An 18,150-nucleotide genomic window follows, 5' to 3' on the forward strand; every position below is an offset into this window, starting at 1 on the left:
ACAGGGAGGTTGAGGTAGGGGGCGGGTCCAAGGCAAAGTTGGGCTGAGCCTGGTCCCTCTTCCCCCTGTCCACCTCTCCAGAGGCCAGGGAGTGTGAGTACTGCAGAGCAACAGCCACTCCGCTGTCATACCAGAGCAATGCTAATGGTCAGATGATAGACAGGCAGAACACCCCCAAAACGCGCCAGGTAAGACCCCAGGCCCTCCTCCCCTCACCCAGGTACTGCTGTTCCCACTCCCTGCAGGATCTCTGTCCTCACACTCTATGAGAACCCCAGTCTCCCTCCCTGCCCCATCCACTCAGGGACCCAGCTCTGTACAAGAGTGTCTACGCTCAGCCCACCCTCAGGCTGCAAGCAGGCACGCCGTCCACTCCCTGCACAGCCTTTTTCATACTTGGCTGCACACTGGGGTCAACGTGGGGCCCTCCCTAGATGTGCTGATTTACTTGGTCTGGGGCACTGCCTGGGCATCAGGATGGTTTTCGACTCCCCAAGTGAGTCCAATGTCCGCCAACGTTGAGAACCACTGATGCAGCCCCCACACCATTTGGAAAGCCCCAGGAGAACCCTCAGTCTACGCCTTGTCCAGGAAGCCCTGCCTTAACCCTGACCCTCACTTCCTGTGTGTCTCCCCTCTCCCCCCGCCCAGTGCACAACCCTCACATTCTTTCTGCCCCCAGAGGGTCAGCAAGTGGGCAGGTGCCCAGTGTGCCAACTGCCAGACAACCACCACGGCAGTGTGGCGGATGAATGCCAATGGAAACCCCGTGTGCAATGCCTGTGGACTCTATTACAAGCGACACCAGGTGTGCCCTGCCTCTTAGCCTCCCCCCTGCTCCCCCATCCCACCAACACTCCCTTCCTTCTCCTTTTCCTTTCCTGTATTCTTCCTATCTCCCTTCCCTTTCTTCCTGTTATTCTCCTCCCTCCCCCCCCCCCCCCAATCCCTCTCTTCTCTGCACTTCCATCTCCTCCCTGACTTCCTAATCCCTCCTGCTCCCTTCTCTCTAGGCCATTTCTCATCTCCTTCCTCCTCCCCTCCACCCATCAGCTAGTCCTATGGCTAGAGGCTCCCCCAGCCTTTCCCCAGCTTAGGGCCTCACAAGCTCATGATTCCTTAGGCATTATCTGTGCCACAGCTTGGGCCTGCTCCCCTAGCCCATGGCCCAGTTCCCTATTCTTAAGGAGTGGGGTGGGAAGGGTGGAGACACAGAGGCCAAAGTCTGAGGTTGGGGAACACTCATGGTCTCCCTTTTGTCAGGCGAACCGACCAGTGACTATGCGGAAGGATGTTGTAAAGACTAGAAAGCGCAAGACATCACAGCAAAAAAAGAAGCCAGCGTCAAGTCTGGGAGGCCCAGGACCAGCTGATGGGCCAGCGGGTGGCTCCATGGACGGGGGCAGAGATGGTGGGAATTCTGGGGAGGTGGCCTCAGGCTTGACATTGGACCCACCAGGCACTGCCCAGCTCTACCAAGGCCCGGGCCCCGAGGAGTTGTCAGGGCCTGTCAGCCACCTCATGCCTTTCCCCGGGCCCCTGTTGGGCTCACCCACAGGCCCCATGCCTCCCTCCACCAGCACCACTGTGGAGGCGCCACTCAGCCCATGAGGACACAGAACATGTCCCCAGAGCAGGGTTGGGGTCCCTCTCTACAATGAGCCAGCAGTCCCTCTACAGCCCAACCCTCTGGGCCCCCACACCCCTTGGTCTGGATTGTCAAAGATTTGTGAAATAAAGCACCCATGTCCTAAAGTTGGAGGTGTGAGTCTGAGTGGGACTGAATAAAGAGCCGTGGTAGGTGGATATGCAAAGGGCCTGTGGTTCTGTGGCGATGGCGTGAGGCTGATGGTGAGAGACAAAAGTGGTATCATAAGTGTTGAAGTTGAGCAAATGCAGGGGATTGTCTTGAAAAGTTATTTGTTTGCTTTCCAGGAGGCAATCCGGCAGATGTCCTAGAGAGGTGTCTTATCAGTATATTCCCCAAGGCTGTAAAACATGCTTAGAAAAACAGTTATGAGAGTTCAAAAGAGGTTTGAAAAGAGGGAGAAGGAAACTCTACTAACTAGAGACTCCTGGTGGGAATTATTCTTGAGTTGTGAAAACAGCAGGGAGGAGGAGAATACAAGAATGTAGCCTTGAGAGTAGATTCATCTTCTCCTGCAGTTTAAAGAGAGGGGCTGTTTGAATCAAAGGAGCCAACAATCTTGGGGTTTAATTACCAGGGGCTTCTCATACATGGTGGAAGGCCACCGCAAAGAAAAGGAAAGGCCTTTTTCTGTCCTTGTAAACCACTCCCTCCCCAACCTTTAGGATATTTGACTAAAAAGGTAGGTACCCAGGGTCCATCTCAGACTCACCAAACCAGAATCTCTGAGAGTGGACCCAGGCATATGTATTTTCTGGTAACAGTTTGACTGACATATCATTTACATGCCATAAAACAGCCTTTTCTTTCCCCATTTTTTTTTCATTTATTATCTGTGTACATAATTTAACATTGCCCCCCCCCTCCCATACATACCCCCCCTCCCCAGAGTTTTGTGTCCATTGGTTGTACTTATATGCATGTATACAAGTCCTTCGGTTGATCTATTATCTCCCCCAGATCTCCCTACCCTACCTGCTGTAACTTGACAGTCTACTTGTTGCTTTACTGTCTCTATATCTATCTTTTGGTTCATCAGTTTATAATGTTCTTTATCATCCATAAATGAGTGAGGTCATGTGGTGTTTCTCTTTCATTGACTGGCTTATTTCACTCAGCATAATTAAAACAGCCTTTTAAAGTGTACACATCGATGATTTTTAGTCTATTCACTGAGTTTTGCAACCACCACCACTAGCTAATTTTAGAATATTTTCATCAACCCAAAAGTAACTTCCATAGCCAATAGCAGTCACTCTCCATTCCCCCTCCTCCAGCCCATGGCAACCATTAATCCATTTTCTGTCTTTATGACTTGCCTGTTCTGGACATTTCATACACTTGAAATCATATAATTTGTATTCCTATGTGTCTGGTTTCTTCACTCAGAAGAATGTTTTCAAAGTTTGTCTATGTTGTAGCCTGTGTCAGAACTTCATTCATTTTATTTTATTTTAAATATATTTTATTGATTTTTTTACAGAGGGAAAGGGAGAGGGATAGAGAGTTAGAAACATCAATGAGAGAGAAACATCAACCAGCTGCCTCCTGCACACCTCCTACTGGGAATGTGCCCGCAACCAAGGTACATGCCCTTGACCAGATCGACACCGTATCCACTGAGCCAAACTGGTTTTGGCTGAACTTCATTCATTTTAGTTAATGAATAATATTGCATTGTACATTGTACAGATAAATCATATTTTGTTTATCCATTCATCAGTAGATGGACATTTGGGCTGTTAAAACGACAATGAGGTATACCTCACACCTGTCAGAATCAACAAATCAACAAATGACAAATGTCATTTGTCGAGGTTGCAGAGAAAAAGGAGCCCTCGTGCACTGCTGGTGGGAATACAGACTGGTGCAGCCACTGCGGAGAACAGTATGGAGGTTCCTCAAAAAACTGAAAATGGGTCCTGGATGGTTTGGCTCAGTGGATAGAGTGTGGGCCTGCAGACTCAAAGGTCCTGGGTTCAATTCCAGACAAGGGCACATGCCTGGGTTGCTGGCTCCATCTTCAGTAGGGGATGTCCAGGAGGCAGCCGATCCATGATTCTCTCTCATCATGGATGTTTCTCTATTGCTCTTCCTTTCCCTTCTTCTCTGAAATCAATAAAAATATTTTTGAAAAATTAAAAATGGAATTGCCTTTTGACCCGGTGATCCCACTTCTGGGAATATATCCTAAAAACCCCAAAACATCAATCAGAAAGGATATATGCGCCCCTATGTTCATAGCAGCATAATTCACAAAGCTAAGATCTGGAAACAGCCCAAGTGCCCACCAGCAGAAGAGTGGATAAAACAGCTGAGGCACATCCAGTCCATGGAGCACCATGAAGCTGTGAAAAAGAAGGAACCTTACCCTGTAGACAGCATGTGGGGGCCTGGAGGGCATCATGGTGAGTGAACAAGCCAGCCAGAGACAGACAAGTAGCATGTGGAAGCAAGGATCACACGATCTCCCTCCTATGTGGAATCTACAATAAGTAACAAAATAAACTGATGAACCATGGAAGCAGGGGACAGAGTGTGGAATTTCCGGGGAGAGGGGGGGGGCGGCGGGGGGGGGGGCCGATGGTAATCAAACCAAAGACCTGGTGTCCAGCTATGCGTCACCCTTGGAGGCAGACACTCGGGTGGCGAAGGCCTGGGACAGGGGCGGGGGAGGTGGGCAGGCTGGGAGAGGTCAATGGGGGAGGAGGGGGGACATATGTAATACTTTCTACAAATAAGTATTTTAAATAATAATAACTTAAAAAAACAACCACTCTAAAGGCGCCAGAAACTGGGTGCTAGAAGATATTTCCGGAAGAGGGGCTTGAATGGGGGCAGGGCCAAGACCAACCCCCATCCTGACTCACACTTCCGGTTGCTATTGAGGCCTAGCCTCCCCAAGGGACAGTGCTGATGAGTTAAAAAATAAGGCTGTGGCTCCCCCCCGCCCCCCCCCAGTCCCAAGATGCTGTGCCGTGAAAGTTAGCGCTGCTGTCCTGGGGGGCGGGGGGGAGGAGAGCCGAGGGTGTGGCTGATGGGCAGACCAGTTCAGTGGCCCCGCCTGCCCAGCAGTTCTACTTCCCTGGGCTTTAAGGGGCTGAACCCTACAAGCTGCCAAGTGACCCAAACCTCCGGAGGCTTGGGCGGCTGCGGCTGGTGCTGCTCCGTGTTCTCTCTCTCTCTCTCTCTCTCTCTCTCTCTCTCTCTCTCTCTCTCTCTCTCTCTCTCCTGACCTGCGGCCAGGCTGCCCCACTCTTTACCTCTCTGGAGGACCTCTCAGGGCGAGGTGTGGCTGTGTTTGCACTCACCCAGCAAACCGGTCTCCTTTCCTCCGGAAATCACTTCCCCTCCAGGAGCGATCAGCACCGCAGCTGCCCCAGTGAGCGAGACCCGTGAGCAGCTGCGGACACTTCTCCTCCTGCCCTGCCAATCACGGTCCGCTGGTGTGGGTCAGGGGAGAGATGGTTTTGTGTGTGTGTGTTTGTCCCCTGGCTTGTCCTCCAGTCACAGGGACCACTGACCTAGGGTTAAAAAGCAAAAGAGCCCGGCCGGTGTAGCTCAATGGTTAGGCATCGGCCTAGGAACCAGGAGGTCATGGTTCTATTCCCCTGGTCAGGGCACAGGCCCGGGTAACAGGCTCCATCCCCAGTGGGAGACGTGCAGGAGGCAGCTGATCCATGATTCTCTCTCATCATTGATGTTTTTAGCTCTCTCCCTCTCCTTTCCTTTCTCTAGAATCATAAAAAATATATACATTGCCCTGACCAGTTTGGCTCAGTGGATAGCGAGTTGGCCTGTGGAGTGAAGGGTCCCAGGTTCGTTTCCAGTCAAGGGCATGTGTCTTGGTTGTGGGCACATCCCCAGTAAGGCATGTGCAGCAGGCAGCTGATCAATGTTTCTCTCTCATCAATGTTTCTAACTCTCTCCCTCTCCCTTCCTCTCTGACATCGACATATCTATATTTTTTTTAAGCAGAAGAGAGAGAAGGCAGCAGCTGCGCACAGGAATGGCTGTTTCCTTCCTGCCCCACAGAGAACAGCAAACCCTCCCCATGGGCGGACAGGGAAACGGCCCCTGAGAAGGAGGGGTCTGTGACCCGGCGCACATCAGCCTCGCAGCCCCCTCCTGCCTCCTGGAACTGCACTCCCTGGCTGGGAGGTGGGATTTATGGCTTAGCCCAGTGGTCAGCAAACTCCTTAGTCCACAGAGCCAAACATCAACAGCACAACGATTGACATTTCTTTGGAGAGCCACATTTTTTACACTTAAACTATATAGGTAGGCATATGGTTATTAACCTAATTAGGGCACTTCTAAGCTGCCTTTGCTAAAAACTCAAGGGCCAAAGTGCCGCATGTGGCTCGCGAGTCGCAGTTTGCCCACCCCTGGCTTAGGGGTAAAGGAGTTTTTAGTAGAAAAACTAATGGATTCCTCCTGGCCCGCTGCCCAGACCTGCACGCCGTCCAGCCTGTGCGCTCCGTCTCCAAGGCGCATGCAGGAATAATAAGCCGCTGGAGCCTCCGCTCCTTCTTCCCAGAAACAGTGAGTCACCGGCCCCCGGCCTCCACCCCCCACAGCCTCCACCCCGAGCCGGAGCGTGTGACTGCGGGACTCTGCCCGCCCTCCTGGCCTCTGGCTTCCCAGCGCAGGCCCGGCCCTGGGAGGGAGCTCTGCTTCTGCCCGGAGCAGCCCCCCCTCCAGCCCTGAGGCCAAGCCAGGCCTCCTCACCCCGCCCAGCCTGCAGGTCCCCGAGGTGCCTCCAGAGCCTCGTCCTGGGGAGAGAGTCTCTATGGAAAAGAGCTTTCGCCCCGATGGTGTGGCTCAGGGGTTGAGCATCAACCTAGGAACCACTGAGTGGCCAGATGATTATGTGTTCAGAGATCATCGCCATCTGGCCACTCGGTGTGTACTTTTTTAAAAAAGAAAAAGAAGCAGAGCTGCAAGGAGAAGCCCACAGGACAGCTCAAGTGCAGCTGTTAGCTCAGGCCGCCGGGGCCACCCTCCGTCTGCCCAGCCCAGAGCCCTCCTCCCCCCCCCCCCCCCCCCCCCCCCCCGTCCACCCAGCCCAGGGGTTCACCCCCCGTCCGCCCAGCCCAGGGGATCACCCCACGTCTGCCCAGCCCAGAGGTCACCCTCCGTCTGCCCAGCCCAGGCCGGTGCCCGCAGGCTGACCTCTGCCTCCCCAGCGGAGCGGCCCAGGCTCCGCCTCGCACCCAGGAGTAGGGCGCCTGCTCCTCGCCCACCCAGTTAGATGGGTCGGCCCCGCCCTCTCCGGGGGCAGTTTCTAGCCTGGAACTGGCGTCACTGCGCCTGGCACCGCCATCCCCCGACTGCAGGGCATTGCCCAGAATGTTGGTGGTTGGGAAATGGCTCTGGAAACCAACCAGAACTTCAAACACACACCCACCAACACGGTGCCTACCACTTGCCACCCAGCTCCCTGCCCAGCCATATGGGGAGGGCACAGACTCGCTGTCCAGGAAAGCAGCCAGCGTGGCGGCTCCAGGGGCCCCTCCGTCAGTCCTCTGCCAGGACGTAGCACCATCCTGATCCCCGGGCAGGGCCCCTTCCATGGCACCGGCTCTCCCAGACCCCAGTCCCGCCTTGGGGCCATGGGTTAGCGGGTCCCCTGTTGCTAGTCCCTAGGACCTTGGTCTTGGTCTCTTCACTCCAGACCCCCCACACCGTGTGCGTGAGGAAGAGAGGGAAGCTCCTGCAGAAGGAGAGGAGAACGAGGACCGCTGGACAACAGAACCAGCCATGACAGCCGGGGTTAGAGCCCAGAGAACAGTGTGACCAGCCACGGGCCTGCGCTGAGATTAATGAGAAACCGAAGAAATACATCAATAGGAGCAGGGAAGTGCTTCCTTGCAGAAGAATCTCGTTTAATAAATGTAGGGCCCCAGCCAGGGTGGCTCAGTGGATAGAGCATCAGCCTGCGGACCAAAGGGTCCCAGGTTCGATTCCAGTCAAGGGCATGGACCTCAGTTGCAGGCTCCTCCCCGGCCTGGACCCTGGTCGGGGCTCCTGCAGGAGGCAACCAATTCATGTGATTCTCTCACATTGATGTTTCTCTCGTCTCTCCCTCTCTTCCACTCTCCCTAAAAATCAATGGAAATGCCCTGGCCGGTGTGGCTCAGTGGATAGAACATCGGCTTGCGGACTGAAAGGTCCCGGGTTCAATTCCAGTCAAGGGCATGGACCTTGGTTGCGGGCACATCCCCAGTGGGAGGTGTGCAGGAGGCAGTGGATCAATATTTCCTACTCTCTATCCCTTTCACTTCCTCTCTGAAACAAATCAATAAAATATATTTTTAAAAAAGAAGAAGAGAGACGATGGAAGGAAGACCTGTCAGAGAGAGCCTGGGACACTGGGAACCATAACTACACGCAATGGGGAGTCCTGGGTTGGATCCTGAAACAGAAAAACGTTTGTGGGGGGAAAATGGTGCCATATGAAGTAGGTTCATAGTTTAGTGACTGTCCTCACACCAAGGTTAAGCTCCTGGTTTTGATCTTTGCACTATGGCACTACTGCTATTGCAAGACCCTCCCTGTCCAACTAAATCAAAGTTCAGGGGATTTAAAGGGCCAGCACCCTTTTTCTTCCTCTTCCTGCCCCCCCCTCCCCACCACTCTGTCCCCCATCTCTCTTTATTTGCCCCTTTTAAGAGCCAGACATGTAGGACATTCAAAAGCAGCCATAGACACAGGGGAATGTACAAAGTCACTGGCACAGGCCCGGCTTATAGCAAGCAAAAAGCAGCAAACCTGGGCAAGGGAGAGAGTCTTATTTCCGGTTACTACATTATTAGATTCCAATGCCTGGTTTCCAACAACAAATCAGAAGGCACACAGAGAAATGCAGCATACGGTCCATTCCAGGGGTAGACACACACACAGAAACACCTCTGAGAAAGATTAGGCCACACACCTGCTAGACAAAGCTAACCAATTATCTTGAAGATGCTCAAAGGAAGATAGGAAGGAAAAAAATGTTTATGCACAATGGAAGTATCCGTCAAGAGAGAGAACATTGCCCTAACCAGTTTGGCTCAGCAGATAGAACTTTGGCCTGAAGACTGAAGGGTCCCAGGTTCGATTCCAGTCAAGGGCATGTATCTTGGTTGCGGGCATATCCCCAGTAGGGGGTGTGCAGGAGGTAGCTGATCAATGTTTCTCTCTCATTGATGTTTCTAACTCTATCCCTCTCCCTTCCTCTCAGTAAAAAATCAATAATTTTTTTTTTAAGAGAGAGAGAACATTTGGAGCTGAAAAATGTAGTAGAGGGATTTGAAGGTAGATGTGAGCAGGCAGGGGAAAGAACTGGCAATCTTGAAGCTGGAACGGTGACCCTTATCTCCCAAAGAGTTGCAAGAAGAGACAGCCCAGCGGATGGAGACTGAGATGCATGGAGGTTTCTTTCTCTTACGTGCTGAGAGGTCCAGAGGTCCCAGCTCAGGATGGGGTACCAATGTCACCGGGTCAACTAGGATGTAGAGTCGCTCATCTCTCTACCCCACCACCGTCAGCATATGGTTTCTGTCCTCACGGTTGCAGATCAATTCCTCCATCTCTGGGCTTTGTGCTCCAAGTTCTAGGAGAGAGAAAACAGTAGAGCCTTAGCTGGGGTGGCTCAGTGGATGGAGTGTCGGCCTGCAGACCAAAGGGTCCCGGTTCCATTCCGGTCAAGGGCATGTACCTTGGTTGCAGGCTCCTCCCAGGCCTGGTCAGGGCTCAAGCAGGAGGCAACCAATTCATGTGTTTCTCTCACATCAATATTTCTCTCCATCTCTCCCTCTCTCCTCCACTCTCCTGAAGAATCCATGGGAAAACATCCTCAGGTGAGGATTTAACAAAAAGAAAGAAAAACCAATAGAGCCAAAAGTCTTCTCGTGAGGTTTCGTGTGGGAGGGGACACCACCCCAGGGGCTCCCACCTACAATACATCCCACTGACGGGAATTGGGAGACAAGTCTGTAGCTGCAAGGGAGGCTAAGCACCTGCACATCCTCAGAGAGGCACCGCATCCTGAGCCAAACGGGGCTCTGTCAGTGAGGAAGGGTGGAAGGGATGTGTCCCAGAGAGGGAGAGGGTGGAGGAAGAGAGAGCTGCTTCTGTGATCCAGGCTGCACAGCAGGAAGGCAAGAACTGCAGATGTGAATGATATTCTAGAACCACAAGCTGGCCTTCGGCTAGTGGAGGGAGGTGGGAGTAGTTCACATGGCTCTGAGCTTCCTACCATGGAACAGTAATGGAAGGATTAGGGGGCACAGTTGTGTGTGTGTGTGTGTGTGTGTGTGTGTGACTGTTGTATGTCCACTATTTTATGTCCACAGAATGCTAAAATAGCACTTTACATACACCTTTCCTTCTTTGTCACAGAAAGTACACAGGGGCAGGGACTGCTGCTTCCACTTCAGTCAAGAAAGCTGTGGCTCAGCCCTGACCAGTGTGGCTCAGTGGATAGAGCGTCGGCCTGCAGACTGAAAGGTCCCAGGTTCGATTCTGGTCAAGGGCATGTACCTTGGTTGTGGGCACATCCCCTGTGGGGAGTGTGCAGGAGGCAGCTGATTGATGTTTGTCTCTCATCAATGTTTCTAACTCTCTATCCCTCTCCCTTTCTTTCTGTAAAAAATCAATAAAATTTTTTTAAAAATTTAGAGAAGTTAGCTAGGAATTTCGGGTAGAGCCTCTCTGAGAGGGGGCATTTGAGTTCAGGACTGAATGAAGAGGAGACAGCCATGCTCGGAAGGAAGGTGGCTGGATGGAAAGCTGGCTGATTGATAGGCGCCCAATGGGTGGCCGGTGGATGGGAGGCTGGTTGGAATGAAGGCAGGAGGCCATCTAGGCACTGTATGCATGGCCAGCTGAGGAAGGAAGCCAGCTGGGCCCAGGATGTCAGCAGTGGTGACAATAAGAGGTGGGTTTGCAAGTAGAACGTATGACATCAGCTGGCAAGCAGTGTAAGGAATAAGAAAGAAGGAATGGCTTCTCAGCTGCTTTTCTCTCTCGGGCTTTTTTCCTATTTACTTTTGTAATGTAAGTGCAGCTGGTATGCAGTTTTCTCTGGTGATAGTACCATTCAGCGGGGTGGCGAGGACTCAGAGGTCAGGGGAAGGGAGGGAGAAATGCAGCTACCTGTTGCATCCATGATCTATCCAGTTCTTTGGATTAGAAGGGGAAGGATACCACGTTATCTGAATATTAGAAAATCTATTAAGGCCCTGGCCAGTAGCTCACGTGGTTAGAGCATCGACCTGATATGCCAAGGTTGTGGGTTTGATCCCCGCTCAAGGCACATAAAAAAATCAAGCAATGAATTCATAAATAAGTGGAACAATAAGTGGATGTTTCTTTCTCCCTCTTCCTCTCTCTCTAAAATCAAATAAAAATAAAAAAGAGCCGGGACTGGTTTGGCTCAATGGATAGAGCGTCGGCTTGGGGACTGAAAGGTCCCGGGTTCGATTCCGGTCAGGAGCATGTACCTTGGTTGCAGGCATATCCCCAGTGGGGGGTGTGCAAGAGGCAGCTGATCGATGACTCTCTCTCTCATTGATATTTCTAACTCTCTATCTCTCTCCCTTCCTCTCTGTACAAAATCAATAAAATATATTTAAATAAATAAATAAAAAGAAATAAAAAGAAAAAAGAAAAACTATTAAAATAAGTATATTAATAAATCTAGGGAGAAAAAACATTTCTTCAAAGTGTGAAAAGGTATGTGACAAATTCAACACCCATCTTGGTTGAAAACTCAAAATATGAATAGAATTGATACCCTTAATATGTTTAACATGTTTGACATTAATTATTTTAGTATCAAATTTAATGGGAAATGTCAGAAGAATTAACAATTTAGCATTGTACTGGAGATCCTAACTGAAGTGATTACACAAGAAAAATAACTAGAGGTCTACTAATTGGAAAAGAGGAAGTAAAACTATTATTATTTGCAGAAAATGTAACTGCATGCTTGGAAAAGCCAAGAGACACAATTGAGAAACTATAACAAGCAATATGAGAATTCAGTAAAGTAGCAGAAAATAAAATATAAAGAAATCAATAGTTTGGGACAAAAGCTGGATTACAGTTGTTTTTATGGAAGTACAATAGTTAATATCTATACTAATAAAAGGGTAACATGCTAATTAGACTGGATAGACTGCACATCTTCCAGTATTCTGGTCCTCCTTCCAGACAAAGCCATGGTGGTGGGAGCCAAGGCAGAGGCAGTTAGGGGCAATCAGGCCAGCAGGGGAGGGCAGTTAGGGGTGATCAGGCTGGCAGGCTGAGGTAGTTAGGGGTGACCAGGCAGGCAGGCAGATGAGCTGTTAGGAGCCAGCAGTCCCAGATTGTAAGAGGAATGTCCAACTGCGGGATCAGACCTAAACCAGCAGTTGGACATCCCCCGAGGGGTCCCAGATTAGAGAGGGTGCAGGCCAGGCTGAGGCACACCCCCACACACACCGTACATGAATTTCGTGCACCAGGCCTCTAGTATAATAATAATACAAGAATAAACTGTGTTTCAAGTACTCACAACCGTAAACCTACTTTTGCCCCACCCTAGAAAATATAAGGAAGAAGATATTCCATTTATTATAGCAACAAATAACTTAAATAACTTGGAATAAACTTGACATGAAGTACACAAGATCTTTTAAAAACAAACAAACAAAAACATGGCAGGCTGGTATAGCTCAGTGGTTGAGCATTCACCTATGAACCAGGAGGTCACGGTTCAATTCCCAGTCAGGGCACAGGCCCAGGTTGTGGGCTCAATCCCCAGTGTGGGGGGTGCACAAGGCAGCTGATTTACGATTCTCTCTCATCACTAATGTTTCTCTCTCTACCTCCCCCTACCCTCTGAAATTGATATAATATTTTTTAATCCTCCAAAGTGTTTATAACTAGACAAATGATTTGTAAATGTTGTTTTTAAAAAATAAACAAGCGAGAAGAACAAAAATAAAACTTTAAATAAGAGAGCACTAAAGGGCCGAAACCGGTTTGGCTCAGTGGATAGAGCATTGGCCTGTACACTGAAAGGTCCCAGGTTCGATTCTGGTCAAGGGTATGTACCTTGGTTGCAGGCACATCCCCAGTGGGAGGTGTACAAAGGCAGCTGATCGATGATTCTCTCTCATCGATGTTTCTAACTCTCTATCCCTCTCTCTTCCTCTCTGTAAAAAATCAATAAAAATATATTAAAAAAAAAAAAGCACTGAAGGGAAAACTAGATATTGAAGATATTAAAACATATTGCAAAGCCTCAATAATGAAAACTATGCAGTTCTAGCCCAAGAACCAGCAGGCCAGTACTAATAGAGGAGAAATTCCAGAAGGAAGCCCGTTGGTGCAATGGGAGTTTTGTATCTGATCATCGTTGACTGCGGTGAAGACTGTTAGCAATCCTCTCAAATACGTTCTCCCCTTGTCTTATACAAAGGAATGTGCCCAGCTTGGTTACACTTCCCAGCCTCCCTTGCAGCTAGACATGCCATGTGACCAAGATTTTACCCAGCCAAAACCGGTGTGGCTCAGTGGATAGAGCGTCGGTCTGCGGATTGAAAGGTCCCAGGTTCGATTCCGGTCAAGGGCATGTACCTTGGTTGGGGGCACATCCCCAGTAGGGGGTGTGCAGGAGGCAGCTGATCGATGTTTCTCTCTCATTGATGTTTCTAACTCTCTTTTCCTCTCCCTTCCTCTCTGTAAAAAAATCAATAAAATATATATATATATATATTTTTTTTTTAAAAGGTTTTACACAAATGGCATATGAGTGAAGTGATGCGTGCCACTTCCACACTGACACAGGAAGACAGCGGCGCACCTCCTCTGAGCACCACCCCGCCCCCCTGCCCGGAACGCAGGCCGATTTAATCAGCGGTTCTGGGACCCCAGCGCGCATGCGAATCCCTGGGGAGCTTAAGATACAGATCACTGCACCCCTCTTCGCTGCGTCTGAGTCAGCGGGTCCGGGTAGAGCCCGGGAGCTTGTATTTCTAACAAGTTTTCCGGCAACGCTGGCCTCCTGGGGCAGGAACTGTGCTGACAACCGCTGCCTTCAAGGTAGAGAAGTGACCGGAAGGAGCCTCAATCCGGAATGGCAGGGCCCAGTCACCCACTGGCCTGAACACGAATTCGGAAATGGCAGGTAAGAGACATTATTTCTATCTTAGTCAAGTCATTGAATCTCAGAGCCTCTTAACTACACTTTAACCTTACCCTAACAGACAGATATTTCCAAGATGGCAGTTGGGTCAAATTGAAAACAAATATTGGGTCCATAAACCATTATCACACACCAGGATAAACTCAAAATGAATAAAAATCAATAAATTTAAAACACACTGAGTGGCCAGATGATCATGATCTCTGAATGCATAATAATCTGGTCACTCAGTGTGTGTGTGTGTGTGTGTGTGTGTGTATTTATATATTTTAGAGGCCCGGTGCATGAATTCGTGCATGGGTGGGGTCTGGCCAGCCTGGCCAGGGAGAGGGGACATGGACGGTTGGCCGGCCTGCCTGCTGGTCAAACTCCTGGTCAAGGAACAATTTGCATATTAGCCTTTTATTCCATAGAATAGACAGGGAGTGGCCAGATTATTATGCGTTCAGAGATCATCATAATCTGGCCACTCAGGGCATATATAAAGAAAGCTCAGAATAGACTGACTTAAAAAAGGAATACTGTTAGTTCTGTAGATCTCTTCAAAATCCACCCTGTGGCTCAGGGGTTGAGCGTCAATCTATGAACCAGGAGGTCAAGGTTCGAATCCCAATCAGGGCACAGGCCTGGGTTATGGGCTCGATCCCAGTGGGGGCGTGCAGGAGGCAGCTGATCCATGCTTCTCTCTCATGGATGTTTCTATCTTGCTCTCCCTTACTTCCTCTCAGAAATCAATTAAAATACATTTTTTTAAAAAACACACAAAACCAACGGGAAAGCAAGTGACACCTGGCAGCCGGGCCCCTGGGGAGGGAGCCGGCTCTGCCTGTGCGGCGGCAATTAGAGGCCTTCTCAGGAAGTCACCGCAGTGCGAGCCAAGGACACAGCTCCTTGGCGGAAATTGGCATGAAAATTGTTATTAACATTCTGGGACATTGTGGTAATTGAGTTCAGTGCATGCTGAGAATTAATATTCGAGTCAGGCCCCAAGTACTCTCAAATGATGAGTTTCAGGAAGATGACGCTGGAAAGGTGCAAGGTGCCCTGAGTGTGGGTAGCGGAGTGCGCGTTTCCGCTCAGGCGGTTACTGATGATGTGGCCCATTGGGAAACCTCATGTCTGCCCCTCACGGGAGCCCGTCCAGAGGAGTGGCCACCAGCTGAACTCCTTTTATTTTGTTTGTTAATCCTCGCCCAAGGATATTGCCCATTGATTTTAGGGAGAGTGGAAGGGAGAGGGAGAGACAGAGAGAAACATGGATATGAGAGAAACACATCAATTGGTTGCCTCCTGCACGCACCCCAACTAGGGCCCGGGCCAGGGAGGAGTGGAAACCAAGGTATGTGCCCTTGGCTGGAACTGAACCCAGGACCCTTGGGTCCGCAGGCTGACGCTCTATCCACTGAGCTATACTGGCCAGGGCTGAACTCCTGGCAGGCGGGGCGGAGCACTGGCAGTGTCCGCAGTGTGCAGGGCATCACAGGGCGGCAGATATGGCCCTGACGGCAGGCTAGGCCTAGGGGACCTACACGTGCGCTGGGCTAATAGATCAATAAGACAGAAGAGAACCCAAACATGCCCAGACAAGGACAGCCGACTGATTGGTTTTTAATTTACTGATTGATTGACTTTAGAGAGAAGGAAAAGCAGAGAGAGAAACACTGATTTTGTTGTTCCACTGATTTATGCATTTGCTGGTTGATTCTTGTCTGTGCCCTGACCGGGGACTGGTTTGTCTTGTGTGTGCCCGGGACCGCACTGGTAACCTTGGCGGATCGGAATGGCACGGTAACCAACTGAGCTACTCGCCAGGCCAAAACAAGTCAATGGAGGAAGGATAGTTTTCTCAACAAACGGACAGATTAAAAAGTGAACTTCCATCTAAACCTCACGCCTTAAAAATGGACTCAAATGGACTGTAGGTTTAAATGCAAAATTATTAGAAAAAAGAGGAAAAAACGTCTTTGGAATGTAGGGCTGGGCGAAGGGTCCTCACACATGACAGCACAAGCACATTCCACAAAAGGAAATGTTGATTAATTGGGCTGCATCAAATTTTAAAATGTTTTTCAATAAATTGTTTGCTCTGAAAAAGACTAAGAAGGTGAAAAGACAAGCTATAGACTGAGACAAATTCTTTGCAAATCATTTATCTGGAAAGACTTGTACCTAGAATATATAAAGAACTCAGCAGTAAAAGGCAATCAATTGATTTTAAAATGGGCCATACAGGAACATATTCTGCCAAAGAATATAAGGATAGTAAATGAGCACAAGAAAAGATGATTGACATTACCAGTCATTAGGGAAATGCAAATTAAAACCACAGTGAGCTATCACTTCCCACCAATTAGGCCAAAATAAATTCCGACAACACAGCCCGGCTGGTGTGGCTCAATGGTTGAGAATCGAGCTGTAAACCAGGAGGTCACGGTTCGATTCCCCATCAGAGCACACGCCCAGGTGGGGGGCGTGCAGTAGGCAGTCAATGAATAATTCTCTCATCACTGTTGTTTCTATCTCTCTCCCCCCCTTCCTCTCTGAAATCAATAAAAAATATTTTTAATATATTTTATTGATTTTTTACAGAGAGGGATAGAGTTAGAAATATCAATGAGAGAAAGACATCCATCAGCTGCCTCCTGCACATCCCCCACGGGGGATTTGCCCGCAACCAAGGTACATGCCCTTGCCCGGAATCAAACCTGGGACCTTTCAGTCCTCATGCCGACGCTCTATCCACTGAGCAACACCGGTTAGGGCTAAAAATTTATTTTCAAAAAAATTCTAGTCTCTCTGGAAAAGGATTTGGCAGATTCTGTCTTCAGACACATCAGACAAATGGTACCTCTGCACAGGAGCCAGTCTGCTGAATGACGCAGCCATCACAGTACTGGACATTTATGCCAGAAAGATGGAAACTTGTCTACACAAAAGCTGCTCGCGAATGCTCACAGCAGCTTCAATGTGTAATGGTCACAAACTGCAAACAGCCCTGGCCGGTGTGGCTCAGTGGCTAGAGCGTCAGCCTGTGGACTGGAGTCCTGGGTTTGATTCTGATCAAGGGCATGTACCTTGGTTGCAGGCTCCTCCCCGGCCCAGACCCTGGTTGGGGTGCGTGCAGGAGGCAACCAATTGATGTGCCTCTCTCACATCGATGTTTCTGTCTCTCCCTCTCCCTTCCACTCTCTAAAAATCAATGGGAAGCCCTGGCTGGTTTGGCTCAGTGGATAGTGTCGGCCTGCGGACTCAGGGGTCCTGGGTTTGATTCTGGCCAAAGGCATGTGCCTTGGTTGCAGGCCCATCCCCAGTAGGGGGTGTGCAGAAAACAGCTGATTAATGTTTCTCTCATCAATGTTTCTAACTTTCTCCCTCTCCCTTCCTCTCTGTAAAAAATCAATAAAGCATATTTAAAAAAATAAAAATAAAAATCAATGGGAAAATGTCCTCAGGTGAGGATTAACAGCAACAACTGGAAACAAGCCAGTCCTTCGCTGGCTGAATGGACAATGGCCCATCCATACTCAGCAACAAGGCGGAACTGCAGCCACTGGGATGGCTCTCAAGGTCATTGCACTGAATGACAAAGAGCCAGTCTCACACAGTATGTACTACACAGCTCCATTTTGCGAGCAATGCGGAAATGACAGTTCAGCGATGGAAACCAAGAGTGGTTGCCAGGGGTGACGGGTGAGGAGGCAGGAAGGGGCAGGTGTGACCACAGAGGCAGCCTCGGAAGATCTTGCTGCTGCTGCTGCTGCTGGAATGGTTTGGTGGAGGTGGGTACACAGATCAGCTCGCGATAAACTGCGCAGAACTACACACACACACACACACACACACACACACACACACACACTACATGTAAAACTGGAGAAACCTGAATCAGGTCCGTGGTTGCACCAAGGTCCACTTCCTGCTTTGATGCTGCATTAGCTGTACCCGTGTTCCCATGGCGGGAACTGGCGAAGGGTCCACAGGACCCTCTGCACTATTCTCACAGCTAAAAAAGAGAAAACATCTTTATTAGAAAACATATTTCCATTGTAATCTGTTCAGTACAAACAGGAAGCAGAAAGTCTTTATAAAACTTTAACCAGAAGTGGGAACTGTCACTATCTTGGCAGAGCTCCTCCTGCTTTAAATTGTTTTCTGGGTTTGCTTGGCCACTTATTTATTTATTTATTTATTTTTAGTATGTTTTTGATTTCAGAAACATCAATGACGAGAATCCTGGACCAGCTGCTTCCTGCACGCCCCCCACTGGGGATGGAGCCCAAAACCCAGGCCTGTGCCCTTGACCAGAATCGAACCCTGGCCT

The 18,150-nt window shown here is 49.6% G+C and overlaps 1 protein-coding gene and 1 non-coding gene across 2 annotated transcripts; one reads left to right on the forward strand and one right to left on the reverse strand.

Annotated features, from left to right (window-relative positions):
* The first annotated feature begins 477 nt into the window (after positions 1-477).
* Positions 478-1,842, forward strand: LOC118731712 (erythroid transcription factor). Its single transcript, XM_036460460.1, has 3 exons — positions 478-496; positions 564-808; positions 1,264-1,842. Exons 1-3 carry the CDS (start codon positions 478-480, stop codon positions 1,609-1,611), a joined length of 612 nt encoding a protein of 203 aa, XP_036316353.1. The 3' UTR covers positions 1,612-1,842.
* A 14,813-nt stretch (positions 1,843-16,655) lies between these two features.
* LOC118731827 lies at positions 16,656-16,723 on the reverse strand. The gene has a single exon (XR_004991974.1). It is a non-coding gene; the product is annotated as a small nucleolar RNA SNORD77 (small nucleolar RNA).
* Positions 16,724-18,150: the final 1,427 nt, after the last annotated feature.

Source organism: Pipistrellus kuhlii, unplaced genomic scaffold, assembly GCF_014108245.1.
Source record: "Pipistrellus kuhlii isolate mPipKuh1 unplaced genomic scaffold, mPipKuh1.p scaffold_m20_p_32, whole genome shotgun sequence".
Taxonomy (NCBI): Eukaryota; Metazoa; Chordata; class Mammalia; order Chiroptera; family Vespertilionidae; genus Pipistrellus; species Pipistrellus kuhlii.